This window comes from Stegodyphus dumicola, chromosome 4, assembly GCF_044657685.1.
Source record: "Stegodyphus dumicola isolate Sdum_Otavi_A_Nest chromosome 4, ASM4465768v1".
Classification (NCBI taxonomy): Eukaryota; Metazoa; Arthropoda; class Arachnida; order Araneae; family Eresidae; genus Stegodyphus; species Stegodyphus dumicola.
In genome coordinates, this window is record NC_140771.1 from 153,451,784 (window position 1) to 153,467,400 (window position 15,617).

The window sequence follows — 15,617 nt, forward strand, 5'->3', positions numbered from 1 at the left end:
TGATATAAAATCTGATAGAGAAAAATCTTTTAATAGAAATTCTTTATGTTTTGCCAAATCGAAACTGTCCGGGAACGCGGCAAAATTTTGCATTCTCTTTCGTGAAGAATGATCAAAATTGGAATATCCGAGCACGGTATTAAATAATTTAATAACTCGTCTTGCACCATATTTAAGAGAGTTTGCTATCAATGGGATATCACCTAATTTTAGAGCCATAGTTCTTTAAACTGTAAAATAGGACAATATGAATATGAAATAGGGTATGTATGAATGAGAATTAAACAGTAGGAACACAGCTTAAAATCGTAATACTAATAAATTATGAATGAATCAGGAAAAAATGGGGCTACCTAACTTCCTAACTTTAGGGCAGTCCTTATAATCCAATATATTTCTTGACCAATCCAATGTAATCCAAAATCGAATTTCGATTTAACGTCCAAAATCAGAAGACTAATCATGTAACATCATTCACATATGTCGTCCAGCTTGAAGAATATTAAATCGTCATAAAGGCACGTCTTCATTCACATACGTCGTCCAGCTTGAAGAAGAATATTAAATCGTCATAAAGGCACATCTTGCCTTTGTTAGCTTTCCGAACTTCTTTAGTGATTGCTGGTGTCTAGGGTTCGATTAACGCATGCACAAAAGGCACGGCCGAGCCCCCAAAATGCGGGGAAAGGCAACGACCATAGTTGATAACACACATTTATTACTATTCACAAACATAGATTACATTAGGATTACAATTAATGAAATAATATATGAGTGATCGAACGACGTCTGCTCCGCTCGCCAACTAGTCCTCGTCTTCTCCCGAAGGCGGGAAAACACATGCTGACGCAATGCATATGTCTCACAGTAGGGGATTAGGGAATATCATGACAACATTTCCCACAATAATATTTTATTTTTTTTAAATTTTAATCAAAGCAGGTGCCATATTTTAATATTTTGTTTCAAAATGTGAGGAAAAGCAAATAAATATACATTAATGTATCTCTTTTTGCAAAAACTAAACTGTCTTTTCAAGAACTAAATGAGTTTGCATAAAGCTAAAGTGCAGATGTGTTGTTTCATCATGCTTATCCATTTTAGATTAAATCACATTGTTTGGCGAAAGTATCCTTTCCCTGTGGAATTTATAAGTAGCTTTACAAATCTCATTTGCCTTCCTTTTTTGAGTTCTAAAATATTCTTATCTTTCCATTAGTTAATTGCCAAATAGTGCCACCCAGACGGTATAAAGTTAGGTGAGCCTGAATGCGATACCGAAGGGCCCGGGTTCGAATCCCAAAGAAGGTATGGATGTAAATTTGTCTGACCCTTCATAAGAGAGAACAGTGGCTGCCTATTAGGTGCCTCCACAATAAAATGACCACCACTTATGGCCTTAGGAGTGGCCAATACCGTTATAGGCAAGTGCCCAACATTTGGGGGGAGGGGAGAATTGCAAAATAGTGGAGCTTTTATTGTACTGTGAAAATTTACTGCTTTAGTAGTTTAAGCAAACATATGTTTTTGAAATCTCGTCATTTTATTTATTTAAATATTTTTACTCTATATTAAGCTTATAAGTAAGTGGAATGGTCACAGTCAGTTGTAGAGATGACTTTCACGATCTGAAAATGTAGCTTTTGACATGTACATATGCTTTTGACATAGTTAATGTACTTTAACTATACATGTCAAAAGCTACATTTTCAGATCGTGAAAGTGTTGTCACAACTGTAATTTACAAAAGAACTTCAATTACTGGAATTAAATCAAAATTTCCAGTTAGTTAAAATAAATATCAGTCAGTATGTGGAATATGAAATTAATATTACTTTTATTGAATTTTGTTTATGTATTTCCCACCTCTCTCCTTATCTTTAACTTGACAAATCAAAATTATGTCTTATATAGTAATTAAATGTGATTTAACAATTAATCAACACATTTGTACACAAGTTTGCAAGATATAAAAAAGTGCAATTTATCTGAATGTCGGTGGTTTCAAATGTGATTTCATTTTCAGAGTCCTGATTTGCAAGCTAATTCCAGTTCAAGTTTTATAGCCACTCCAGATCCTGCTGCTGAAGTAACTGTCACATCTAGCTGTACAACATCAACTGCAACTTCAGCTATGGGTGTAACTTTCTCACGTGATGCAAATGTGTGTTATGGTAATGAAGGAGGATCAGGACAAAGTTATTCTCAGAATAGGTAAGTTCTTTCTTTGCTTTGATTGTTTTTAATCTGGCATCATCTCACCATAGTTCTTGTGATGTTTATTATGGGCAACTGTTAAGGGAAAAAAAAAAACTTTTATTGTTATAGACCTGGTGGCTCCATCGGCCAAACATTGTCACATGACATGCTCCTTGGAAGGTGGCGGTTAGCTCTTGAGTTATTTAGTCGAGTGTTTGTTGATGATGTTGGAGCTGAACCTGGATCTGTGATAAGTGGCTTGGGTGGTTTCCCTGTAAAAGAGATGAGATTTCGTAGAGAAATGGAAAAATTAAGAAGCTCTCAACAAAGAGATCTCACGCTTACTAAAGTAAGTTGCATATCTGCCTGCTTCCTTGCATATTTTTAAGACATTTTTTGTTGATTTTGAAAATGTTTTATCTTTGCTAGGTAGATTAGAAGTGTTATAGTTTCTTAAAAGTACAATTATTACCTTGAAATTAGATGTCTATTGTCTATTACTGTTGTAAATTTATTTTCGTTGCCCTCAAATTATCCCTCTTTTAGCAATATGTTAAATAGATTTTCCAAAGATAAGTAATCTTTCAGTATTCACATCCTTTTCTGTAGTGTCAGTGCTTGTTATAGAGAAATCTCTGTATGTTTTCTCAGTTTACTTAAATTAATTTACTTCAAGAGGGAAATTTTGTTTTCTAATTTATTTCAATAGGGAATTCAGGTAGTTTAAGGCATGGTTTACAACCATGTCTTCATTTACCTGAACTCCATTTGCACTACAGTATTGCTCCAGATGAATTTAGTTCATGCATTTCTCCTATAGAGAGTATGCTAACTCTTTACAGCCAACTTATTACAAATTTCACTTATGTGGCATAACTTTTTCCCACAAACTTTAATAGAGGAGTATTTATATAACATATTAAAATTAGGCTTAATGTTTAGTTACAAAGGTTAAGCATTCTAAATGCTATTTTAATGTGAAATGTAATTCACATTGTAAAAAAATACCATGTAGCTGTCTAAAATGAAAGTTTTTTAATTTTAGGAAAACAGTTACATCCAGTCCCACACATATGGGAGTATAGTGAAACTATGTTGAATTCATTTGCTAAAACCATTTTATTTGGGAGGGGAGGACTAGCACATTATTTTAAAAATTCTTGAATATTTAAGCATAATTAAGTATTTACATTGATTTAGGAGTACAATGAAGTTCCATTTTCATTGAAAACTAATTTTTTTTTTGTTTTGTAGAAACAAAAAATATTTATCTTGGGTAGGGCATTCTTTTGGAAATACTGAACAATTGCAATAATGGGGAATATATTTAGGAGACAGAATTTATTGCATGAAAGGTATATGTAAATAAAACATTTTTCAAAACTCTGATAGGTTAATTAATACACTGTTTTGCAAAAAAAATCAGAGCTCCATGAAGGAAGTGGTTATTTTGCATGAAATTGAATATGTATATAGCTCATACACAGATAATAAAATGATTAAAAAATCAAGGTCATGTACCTGTTCACGGCTCACAATCACCCATTGAGTGTTCAAATTAGTAATTGGTCAAATCACCCCTGGTGGCAATGCATGCTTGAATTCGTCGAGGCAAGGAGGGATAGTGGTTTCCAATGTCATCCTGTGACACCAGGCATTCATCAGTTGTCACTCCAGATTTGCAATATTTTGTGGTGCCTGAATCTGGCGGCCTACCCTGTCCCAGACATGTTCGATTGGTGAAAGGTCTGGTGACCTTGCTGGCCAAGGAAGAGTATCAACTGCAAGGAGACAGTCCAGAGATATGGGAGCAGTATGTGGCCTGCCATTATCTTGTTGGAAAATGGCCCTAAGATGCCATGCCATGAAGGGTAATACAACAGGCTGCAGGATCAACATATCATTGAGTATACGGAGGATGACTAAAGATGACCTGCTGTCATAAGAAATAGTGCCCCACACCATCACAACAGGGGTTATGGCTGTATGCTTAATAAATTTTTTGCCTCTTTTACTGGTTTTACTCTTTTACTGGTACTTTGCGAATTGCACACTATGATTGCAATTCCTGTTCATCTGCTTAGAAATTTTGATCATTTGCATGTTCGATTGAGATGTTTTTTGTAAAACAAAGGCTTATTGGAACTGCTGGCTCCGTCTTCTCCAGACACGAACACGGTGGTCATCTGCTTGAAGAGTAAAGTGGGATTCATCACTGAACACTATAAAATGCTAGTCTGATGGCAGCCATGATGATGATCGGCTGCGACACCACTCCACCGATGTTGTGGGGTCAAAGGCAAACTTCTTAAAGGCCTCTGTGAGCATAACCTCGCCTCAGACAAGCGCCATGATATGATGGACGGAACCACGGGAGGTATAGATGTGGCTGTAGCGCATTGAATAGTCGACATGATACCATTTGGGCTGTTCTTGCATTTGTGCTCCTTGGCCTTCCAGAGCCTTCATTTCATTGGCAATTTTCTTTGTAGCAACCATTGGTACCAATATCTTTGCACACCAGTGTCTTCAGGTGGTGACCTGTTGCTCAGTATGACCACCCAGCCTCGCGCAACCCTACAATGCAACCACATTCGAAGTCGTATAGTTGTCTGTAATGTCTTCAATATCATCGTAATGGCATCTTTACAGAATTAAATGGCAGCAACAAAAAACGATACATTTTTTGCCTCTTTTACTGGTACTTTGCGAATTGCACACTATGATTGCAATTCCTGTTCATCTGCTTAGAAATTTTGATCATTTGCATGTTCGATCGAGATGTTTTTGCATACCATATTTCGTCACGATCACAAAAGTCCTTCTTGGTGCTTCTATTTTTTTTTTTAAAGAGTATATTAGTATGATTTAGTTATACTGAGGAATGATGTGCATTCATGTAGCTGTAATGTAAAAATCTCAGGATTAATTTAATTAGATAGTGAATTATTTAACTACTCTCATTATTCAAAATTCTTTTTTGCATAGCTATAGATAATGAAAGTTTTTATTTAAGGATGTTTAACAGCAAGAGCTAAATGTGTAGTGCTCATTTGCATACTTAAAAGTTGAGTGTTTTGCATTTCCTATTTAAAGTATCCATGCATGTCGAAATGGTCAGTTCTGGTAAAAAATTGCATTTTAATTTTATTGCTTTATTTGGTATAACATATTTTTAGCTACACAAAGCATGTTTAAATAAAAATAGGCAGATTTTAAGATCTAGGTAAAGTTGCCATTTAAATTCTTGGAAGTGACCTTTTAAAGGACAGGTAGTCTGGTAGAAACTAAAGAAAAAATTTTTAAAATCATATTCCTAGGAAGGTTCTGAGATAAAGTAAAAGCTCAGGAAATTATAAAAATTGCAATTCACAGTGAAAAGCCAAATGAATGTAATAAAAAAATTTCCATTCTAGAATTGTTATTAGCCCAAAAGAGGCATTGAGTCTCGAAACGGCATTTTGCATTGAGATACTTACGTGCATTGTATCACTTTTCATATTGTTGCCACCTAATATTATCACCCTGTATTATATTTAAAGAAATTAAGTAAAGAATTTGCAAGACTGCATGCAAGTTTCTCTCATTGTGAAAAAAACAATAATATCCAGAGCCCTCAAATTCTGAATAACTTAGTCCTCCACCTGAACATGAGCACCTGGAAGCCTGAATTTGGATTTTGTTTTATTATCTATTTCAGATTTTGTATAACTATTAGTCTGGAAACAGGATTTTGCATCATTTGCTGTAAATGGCGAATGCTGTAAATGTCACTAAATACTATCACCCTGTATTATCTTTAAAGAAATTAAATAATGAAGATTCAGCATGTAAGTTCCTTGTATTGTGAAAAAACGACGACGATACCTAGAGCCATTAAATTTTGAATGACATTGTTCTCAACCCAAACACATGCACTTGGAAGCCCGAATTTTGAAGTTTTATTTAATATTTTGTAAAACTGTAATGAATTTTTGATTAACAAAATGAGCGAGCAATGGTATCACTGTGTAGAATAAAACAATTTCTCTCTATTGTGTTATACTGTCATATAGAAATTCCTAAGACATGCAGTTTTTAAATATTTTGTGACTTTGCTGTTGTATCGAATTTTATGTGGCATAAGTGCCAAGAACAGGATATTTAAGAAATAAAATAAGCAAACGAAACATTAATAATAAAAAGACCCCCCAAAAAAATTGTGAAGAAAACCGAACATTGATATGATGAACTGAGAAAAGACAGGGGAAAAAAGCAGAAAAATATATGCAAGCACTTAACACTGCTTTGGGAATTCTAAACATATACTACTGTGGTGCTTATTTTTTTAAAACTAATTTTTGTAATTTAAATGGTATATGGGCACATAAGTGCAAAGAAAATAATGCTTATTGACAAAGCTGAAGAGATATCCTCCCCCCCCCCGGGGGGAAAAAAAAAAAAAAAAAAAGAGGTGTAGTAGAAGTGAATGTAACAGCCGAATGCTAAACTGCGAATACAGCGAGAGTGTAAAAAATCTTAAGAAACCCTTTTTGGCAAACGTTAAAATTTGAAACCTTTCACATTTAAAAAAAATTATTATTTTTTCTAATGTGGGCATTTGTGTATTCATCATTGTCCACTCCTAAGGCTAGAAGTGGTGGCCTTTTATTGTGGAGGTGCCTAATAGGCAGCTATAATTGCCTTCTATGAAAAGATGGACTGCTACAACCATGGATTTTCTGGGATTTTTTTCGGTACTGGAGCAGGCCTCCTAACCACAATACCATCTGGACAGCTATTTACTTAAATATTGATACCTTATTAACAGCATTAATTTCCCCAAAATAAATATTTAATATTTCTGTGATACTGAATGAGAGAGATGTTATTAGCATCTTATTAACTATAACCACTGTACCAGAGGTGGGTAACGTGCAGCCTCCGTGAGTTTCTTGTGTGGCCTCTTGCTCTTATATAGATTATGACAATTTGATAATTAATAGAATAAAATAACATACTGCCATTTCTTGAGCTTAATATAAATAAGAATGTTGCAGTTTCTAGCAGTCTTTCATAGTCTGAAATTATTGCCATTTTGGCACACTTTTCAGTTTGCCACCCACCAGAAACCATGATGGTGGCTGTTTGAGAGATAGGTAGTACTGACTTTTCTGTGTCTGCTCCACACCCCTAGGCATTCCCCTGTATGTTGCAAAGTTATTTGTAGTTATCTGTTCGGGCTTGTAAAAGTCTTGTCTGGTGTTCAAAAATTGAAAAATGAATAGCACTATCCATAGGTATCTTTTAATGCTTTTGTAAAGAAAAATATTGTTACAGTTACTTACAAAATAGCACATATATTTGGAAAAAGAGACAGGCCATTTAATGATGTAGAAGTAATTAAAGAATGTATTGTTGAAGCAGTAGGTATGTCAGATCCAGAAAAGTTGTTAAATACAAACAGTTGCCTCTTTTTTGAAGAACTATAAAGCTGCGTTCACACTGGTCCGTCTGTTGGAGCGTCAAGCAGCAAAGTATAAAAAAAACGCTTTCCGTGTACGCCACACACCAGCATGGCAACTTTCCCTTTAAAAGTTGTTATATGCTCGCACTAGATGACGCTTCATATCAGAAACTTGGGGGAGGGGACGGGGAATTTTTGTGTGGTATTTTGACATTTTACGATTACATTTTTAAATTAAAACTAATTTAATTTCTGCTCGATTAAAGCTTATTTTGCTTCTTGCTTTGTGTAGGAGAAGCAGAATGCAGTGGTTTATATTAATATGTGAGAGATGACTGCAGTAAGGAGATGCAAGTAATAATTGAAGAAATGCACTTGAACAAAACAAAATTTCTTTTAATTACTTTCGCATGATTCAATTCGATGAATTTCTAGTGCTCATTGAACTATTTATTCAAAAGCAGAAAACTAATTTTTGTCAGATTACCCCAGAAAGGAATCATTTGGACTATAGGAATAGGATATCCCAGAAAAGGATCATTGTATATATCAAACGCTGTATATATCTAATTTAATTTATTTATGAATTTTGTGTAATGATAATTAAAAAATCCTAATTGTATGATTCTATTTTGGAGAGTAAATTTTTCATGTGGTAGAATACCATAAATATTTTAGCAGGAGGTATGAACTTCCCTTAAATGCTTCCTTAAATAAACTTCCTTTAATTGGTTTAAATAATGCAATAAAAAGTATATTTTGTTTAAATATATGTAGGATTTACAGCATTATTAAATTAAATATCACACATAAAGAAAGCAGTTACTTTTAAGTTAATAAACAACATCAGTTTTTTTTTTTAAATATTTTAGTTTCTGCCTTATGTACATATTTTTTACCTTAAATGTAACAGTAATTACTTCAATTAGTGATTCATATATTAACACATTCGCTGCCACCAAAATTTATATATCCATCCTCAGAAGCCGAATTTAAAAAAAGTGTTTTAATGATTAAAAACGTTCCTAATATTTTAATAGTAAAGCCAGAAAAAAAGAAAAACCTTTTATTTTCGTGTTTAGAGTAAAAAAATTTCGGACGCTCTAGAGCGTCAGTGGCACCTCACGTTCAACTTATTATCTGTATGCCACTGACGCTCTGGCACGTCTCATCATTTTTCTGCGAAATTATTGACACATTATATAAAGTCACAGTTTAAAAGAAATAAAATGTTTAATTGGATAAAGAGAAGTGAAATTTATGAAAAATTATAAAATGTAACAGTAAAACATAAATATGTATAAATGTAAATGTAAGATTATAAAATGTAACAAATATTGTATAATATACATAAACAACATAATAGAAAATGAAAAAAAAATTAAACTTATTACAAACAAAATGTCAGTGTAGAACAGTACTGCATAAATATATTATCACTTATGGTATATTTCACAGCAATTCAAGCAATATCCTGGCTTGTCGGGACAGTCACGGCACTCATACATAGTGTCCGTGCGTTTGCCTTGAGAGGAACAAGATGTACACCTTTTTCTTTGTATTTCGGTTTTACCAGGTGCAAGTTCTCTTTTCTGAAGAGTATGTCTGAGATTCTTGGGAGTCGGCTTTTGTTCGTCTGTTGATGGCAAAAGTGATTTTACAACGTTCAGTCGGTACTCGTAAAGTGATATTTTTTTTTCCGGAATATTTATTATAAAGAGCATGTGAATTCATTAGCATTACTTCAATAGTATGAAAGAACAATTTTTTATACCAGCGTAGTGATTTTCTCTCCGAGAGATAATATGACAGCATTTGATCTTGCCGATCTACACCAGACATAAACGCATTATATTTGATGATTGGCAGAGGCTTCTGCTTTATTTCATTTTGTTTATTTAAAATGTCAACCATTTCATTTTTGTATTCCGTAGAAATATAAGACACTTCACGCTTATCTTTCCATTTTCCGATCATTACTCCCTGACAATACTTTTCAATAGTATCGCCTTTTTGCAATTTAGTAGTTTGAACATTTTTTGGAGTGTTTTTTCGAGTGGTTCTCAATGTGCCTGTGCAGTGTGTCTTTTTATCTAACAGTAACTTGGCCAAGTCAAAGCTATTATAATAATTGTCCATGAAAACATGGTGACCGACATTTAATTTTTCATTCAGTAAATGCAAAATAATTTTTTGTGTATGGTTTTGCCCTCCATAGTCATCTAATAAACCAGTATACACGGCAATCTTTTGCACTATTCCACTTGATGTGCTCAAAATATAAAGTTTTATACTGTACTTATGTCTTTTATTTTTTATGTATTGGCGAAACAATAATCTACCTCGCCAGAGAACCATAGATTCATCCAAAGAAAGTTCTCTATTAGGATAATATATCTCGCACATTCTTTCGTTAAAAAAATCGATAACAGGGTGTATTTTATATAACCTGTCTGAAGTTTGAGGTTCTCCAGGTTCACTATTTTTTGCAAAATGTAATGCACGTAAAATTAATAAAAACCGATTTCGGCTAATGCTATTTGCAATGCCTGCATTATGAAATAATGGGTCCTTCTTCCAGTAGTCCTGAAGTCTATTCATTCTTACTGTTCCCATTTGCAAGAATGCTCCCAAAAAAACTAAAAATTCATCCACTTTTAAATCTTTCCAAAGCGTTATTCATGACTTTTCTTTCGTTTTATTGCTATTTTGTATTTCTAATGCGTAACGATTTGTTTCTTCGACTATTTTTTCCAGAAATACTTCAGTGAGGAAAAGGCGAAAATATCCGATAGGAGTACTTTCAGTTGGCTGTATTAGCAAGGACTCAGATTTTGTAAATGTATGACTTACCATGCAACTTGAATCTGTTTTCCAGTCAACCTGTCGGATTACCGGTAATTGTTGATCTTCTGTGTCAGAATCCGACATTTCTAAGTTATACACAGCGACATCACTATCTCCTTCCGATTCGCTCGTAGAATCCCAACCGTAATCTTCATCATCTACGCTGTCATAATCAGAAAGATAACTCTTTTCTAGTAATTCTAATATTTCGGCATCAGTCAGTTTTTTACTTACTTTCCTTTTCTTAGGCTGTGAAGGTCCTGCAATACTTGTACTGTCCGCCATTTGTAAAAATGCACAAAAAAAAAAAAAAAAAAAAAAAAAAAAAAAAAAAAAAAATTTAAACACAAAATTTAAAAACTATGCACTGAAAATATAAAAATAATGCTTCACTAACGTGCCACAAAAACCTCATCGTTCAACCTCCAAATCCGAACTAAAACTAAAGCAGTTTACTTATCATACTCGATTGTCGCCCCAGAGCGTCACCGGCATGGGAGGTAGCGCCATGCTGACGCGCCAGCTGCAGCGAATGTGTTAATGAACAGCCACTATCTAAAGGTTTATTTTATAAGGTCACTTTTATCTAGAACTCATTGAAATAACTGCATTTTATCTGATACTTCTTTTTCTGCATTAAAAATTGAATTCCACAATTAGCAAATTTGCTAATGCTCATGCAAAAGTTTTTTAAATTAACGAAAAATTATCATCAGGATTAAACCTGCCGATGTTAAGAAAAACAAACATGAAGCCATTAAACTGCATAGAAATATTACATGAAATAAGATAAATACTAGCGAGCTTCTTTTCTGTATAAATAACAGTTTTCTTAATTTTTTAAACAAATGGTTTATTCATCACCTTTGGTTTAAAATCCAGAACTCATATTGCATTTGCTAGTCTCGTGTCAGCCGAAGTAGAATCAGATCATAGTAGTCAGATCTTATCAGTTACTCCAAAGGAGGATAATGTACACAATGCCGAGCGAAAATTAGGTTTGTGTGAAGGATGAATGAAATGAAAAATAAATGCAAATTTCTTGTGTCACCCCACCCCCCAAAAAAATCCGCGGTAGATTTAAAAAAAAAAAAGAAGTATATTCGTACCATTATCAAAGATAGGAAAAAGCAAGGCCCGAACCCGCAACACAAGCCCCTAGTAAAAGCAAACTAGCCATAATATTTTCTGTAAATATTTAAAAAAAAAAAAAAACCCAATTTCATTACAACACCACTCTGGTGACACTTGAATCCAAGAAGAACTTAAGAAGCCAATGTTTTATCCACTAGGCAGCAAGAGCAACCTTAAATTGATGTAGATATATGTTAAGAAAAAAATTCAGAATCTAGGATTTCGAAATCCATCGCTGTTTTCTCGCAACAATCTATTGCTTTAGAGTATTCTGTGAAACTTATCAGCCATATATCATTTATGGTTGATTATTACGGTTTATTACTACTAATAAACTTGAGAATTTTCCTTTAAATAATTTATAAAGCTATTTATTCTATTAGCTTGATAAATTATTTAAAGGTATGCATTTTTTAAAATAAAATTTAGCATATGCATTTTTTTATTTAATCTGAAATTTTTATTAAGATTAATCCATTTGACTTTTTTTTTCTCCCATCAAAAAGAATTTTTGAAAGCGCAATCACTTAAAAACCATGGTATAAACTGGGTGTTTGAAACGAGATGCCTGAAACTGACGCGTCAAAAAGTTAAAGTTGAGTTGACTCATGTGATCACCGGGCATCCGGCAGATGCCGCCTCTGAACCTGCTTCTGATTAGTGAATGCTTTAGGTGCGAATGCGTGGTGTAAATGCAGCTTAACAAATCAGCAGTACGGATTAGCTGAAATGTAACAGAGCAACTTCATACAGTAATACAGAATGAAGATGTTTATTATTCAGTTATTTTAGATGAAAACATTGATAAAACTGACTGCGCAAGTTTTATATTTTTTCCTGTTGTGACTAAAGATTTTCAGTGTTGAAAAGAACTTGCACTGGGTACACTAACTGGAAGAACTCACAGAGTTGACATTTTTTAACACTTCAGAGAAATATGCCATTGATTACAATTAAATGTCAGCAATTTAGTCAGTGTCTGCACTGATGCACATCTTCCATGAGAGGTAAAATAGAAGGAATTGTTGCTTTATTAAAAAAAATGAGAGTGAGAGAGAGAAAGAAAAAATTGATATTATTTTATTGCATTTTGCATGAGCAAAATATTTGTGCAAAAATAACCATTTTGCAAGACATTCGGGATAGAACTATTTCGATTGTCAACTATGCATAAATGTAATGCATCATCACAAATTTCGGCAGATGCTGCAGTGTTGATCTACTGTACTACTGCAAGATTTGCTGGCTATCACATGGCAGGTTTTGATAAAAGTTTATGATGGCAAATTTTAAACTTTTATCAAGAACAGGGAAATCTATGTGATCTATCAGATGAAGCATTTTGCAGGAACATTACATTTTTGTTTGATGTTATGACAAAACAAAATAATTTAAATATTTTTGTGCAAAGTAAAAGGAAGCATGTGTATGAAATGTGGCAAAAGATCCAAGCATTTAAAAAAAATGAACATTTTCAACATTGCTCTCTTGCTCAGATATATCTGGAGAACACTTACAGGAGCTAGCAAAAATGTTTTAAAAAAAGTTTGATGAATATGTAGGTGTCTTGGATTTCTTTTCACATTTTGATAAACACACTTCTGCTATGAAACTGACATTTGAACCACATTTAGTAGATATATCCAAAGCTCTTACAGAACTACAAATAAATTTACTTGAGTCACGGGAAGCAAGTATCCTCAAATCTGCTAAAAAGGATCCCATAGGAATCTAGAAAAGTGCTCTTGAATATCCATGCTTATGAGAGCATGCAAACTGTTTACTTTCTTGCTTTGGAAAATACTTACTGTCACAAGTCAACATTTTCTGATTGATGACAAAAATTGAAACTAGTTTAAGAACACAAATTAGACACTCATTTAGAGGATCTACTAAGGCTGCGCATTACGAAGCTTGATCCAAATATTCAGTTACTTTGAGGCAAGAAACAAAGGCAAATATCTCAATAAATTAAATTTTTCATCAGATTTTAGCAGTATTTTACATATTGTTCTATGTTGTTTTTTTATAATTTAGTATTATATGTGTAACTTAATGTTTTTCTTTGTAATGTAATAAATTATTGAAAAATACTTTTACTCTATTATTTTTATTTGAAACAGTATTTAAATATATGAAGTTATTTATTAAAAATTATTAAAGATTAATGTTATATAATAAGTTATTAACCTTATGTGAATACAAGAATATTTTTATTGTAAATTTTTATTTTAATAAATGACTTGATTTTTTGGGGCATTATTTCTGTATAATGCAATAATGTGATAAAATTATAAAAAAAACTCTAATAATTTCACAGAAGTCGCATTTGTAGGTATATAAACTTATGTGCCCTCCTTTATCACTAATTTAAATGTGGCCTCTCATGGTAAAAAGGTTCCCCCACCTCTCAGAGGTGCATTATACCATCTGAGTGGCCAATCTAAAATTATAAAGAGAGTAATTTTATCATCAACTTGAATATTAAATGCCTACATTTAAATTATGTAAGATAGTAAAAAAAAAGGGGGGGAGCATTCCCAGGCATAAATTCTGAAATAAAACATAATATTCAGTTGCAAAATTCCATTGACCATGAAACTTAGTGGCGATCTCACCAAACTTGCACCAGTCATTCTGGCACAATTGTAAAGGAACACATTGCTCTTTATTAATTCATTCACGTAAAGTTACAGGCATAGCATATAAAAAACTTGCTTGTCATAATTTTTTATTTTGCACAGCCAGTGTTTATCCATTTTAAGTTGCACTTGTCTTGATGCCAGCATACCGTAAACTTGAAACTACTCTGCATACTATTTTGTTGAAAACGAGTCCCAAATTTTAATCATTTTTTATAATGCAGTTGAAAAACAGATAAATGGTAGTTAACTTATTTGATTTTTTAAAAGAATTAAACTAGCTTATCAAGTATAAATCAAGTTTTCATGAAGCCAAAGTGTTCCATCAACTGCTGGAGTAAATCGCACTGTTTGGCAACAGTTTTTCATATCATAGTATTAATCATTCTTTATGACGGAGTTACAAGTCTTATTTGCTTAATTTTATGCTAAAAAAGACTTTTTAAAATTCGAAAATATTCTTGTTACTTGGGCTTTCTGGTTAGTTGAATGACACATAGTCAGGCTTTTACTGTATTAATTTAGAAAACAGATGCATTCAAAATATATATTGGACTATTCAAAAATGTGTGAGCTGTAGGCTTTGAAAGAAGTCATTGAAAATTTGCATTGAAAAATTTCATTGATAAGCTGCAAAATTACTTTCTGCAGCATTTACTTCATCAAAACTACTATTTTGGAAATTATTGGCATCTGCTGTGAAATGCAGTTTAATTTTAATTTTTTCAATTACTATAAAATTGCATTTTGCAGCAGATACCAATAATTTCCAATATAGGGAGGGTACAGGAATTGCAGCAGTGTTCCATCGCTGTTCATAGACAAAGCAGCCATTGCATGATTACTGTCTTGTCAGTGCCACCAAATTTCAACTAGCTGCAGCAATTGCATGCAAATTTTGTTTAGTGTGAATTTCAGCAAAATGAAGGGAAGGTTCAAAGGGGACCATAAAACATAATCATAATTAAATATAAAATCATTGAAATACTTATATGTAAGGAAACAGAATGCAAGCAGGTGCTACAAAAGTATTATATGAAAATCTGACCCAAAAGACATTTTTATTGAACAACAAAGTCTAAACTAGGCAAAAAAATTTCGAAAGTTTTTAAAGAATTATTAGACATTCTTTAAATTGTTCATTTTCATCTTGGTGTTTACACATTGAAAGGAACTTTTAGAGCTTGAAGGAGAAAGAAATAGAAAATCCAGGTGTCCTTCACTGTTTGAGAGAAAAATTGCTAAGAACAGGAAATAGATTGGCTAAAAAAGGAAAAATGAGTAGATAGGATCTTGCGAGGGGTACAACCTATAAATATGTGTGGGGCAATTATGTTAATGTATTTTAT

General features: G+C 33.0%; 1 protein-coding gene across 3 annotated transcripts in view; it reads left to right on the forward strand.

Moving 5' to 3' along the window:
* Nucleotides 1–15,617, forward strand: part of hyd (E3 ubiquitin-protein ligase hyd) — a 260,665-nt gene that overhangs the window by 199,364 nt on the left and 45,684 nt on the right. For all 3 annotated transcript variants that reach the window (XM_085815614.1, XM_085815615.1, XM_085815616.1), the window contains 2 exons: nucleotides 2,027–2,214; nucleotides 2,329–2,548. In XM_085815614.1, the coding sequence (XP_085671740.1) occupies nucleotides 2,027–2,214; nucleotides 2,329–2,548 (408 nt within the window). The remainder of the gene's footprint in view (nucleotides 1–2,026; nucleotides 2,215–2,328; nucleotides 2,549–15,617) is intronic.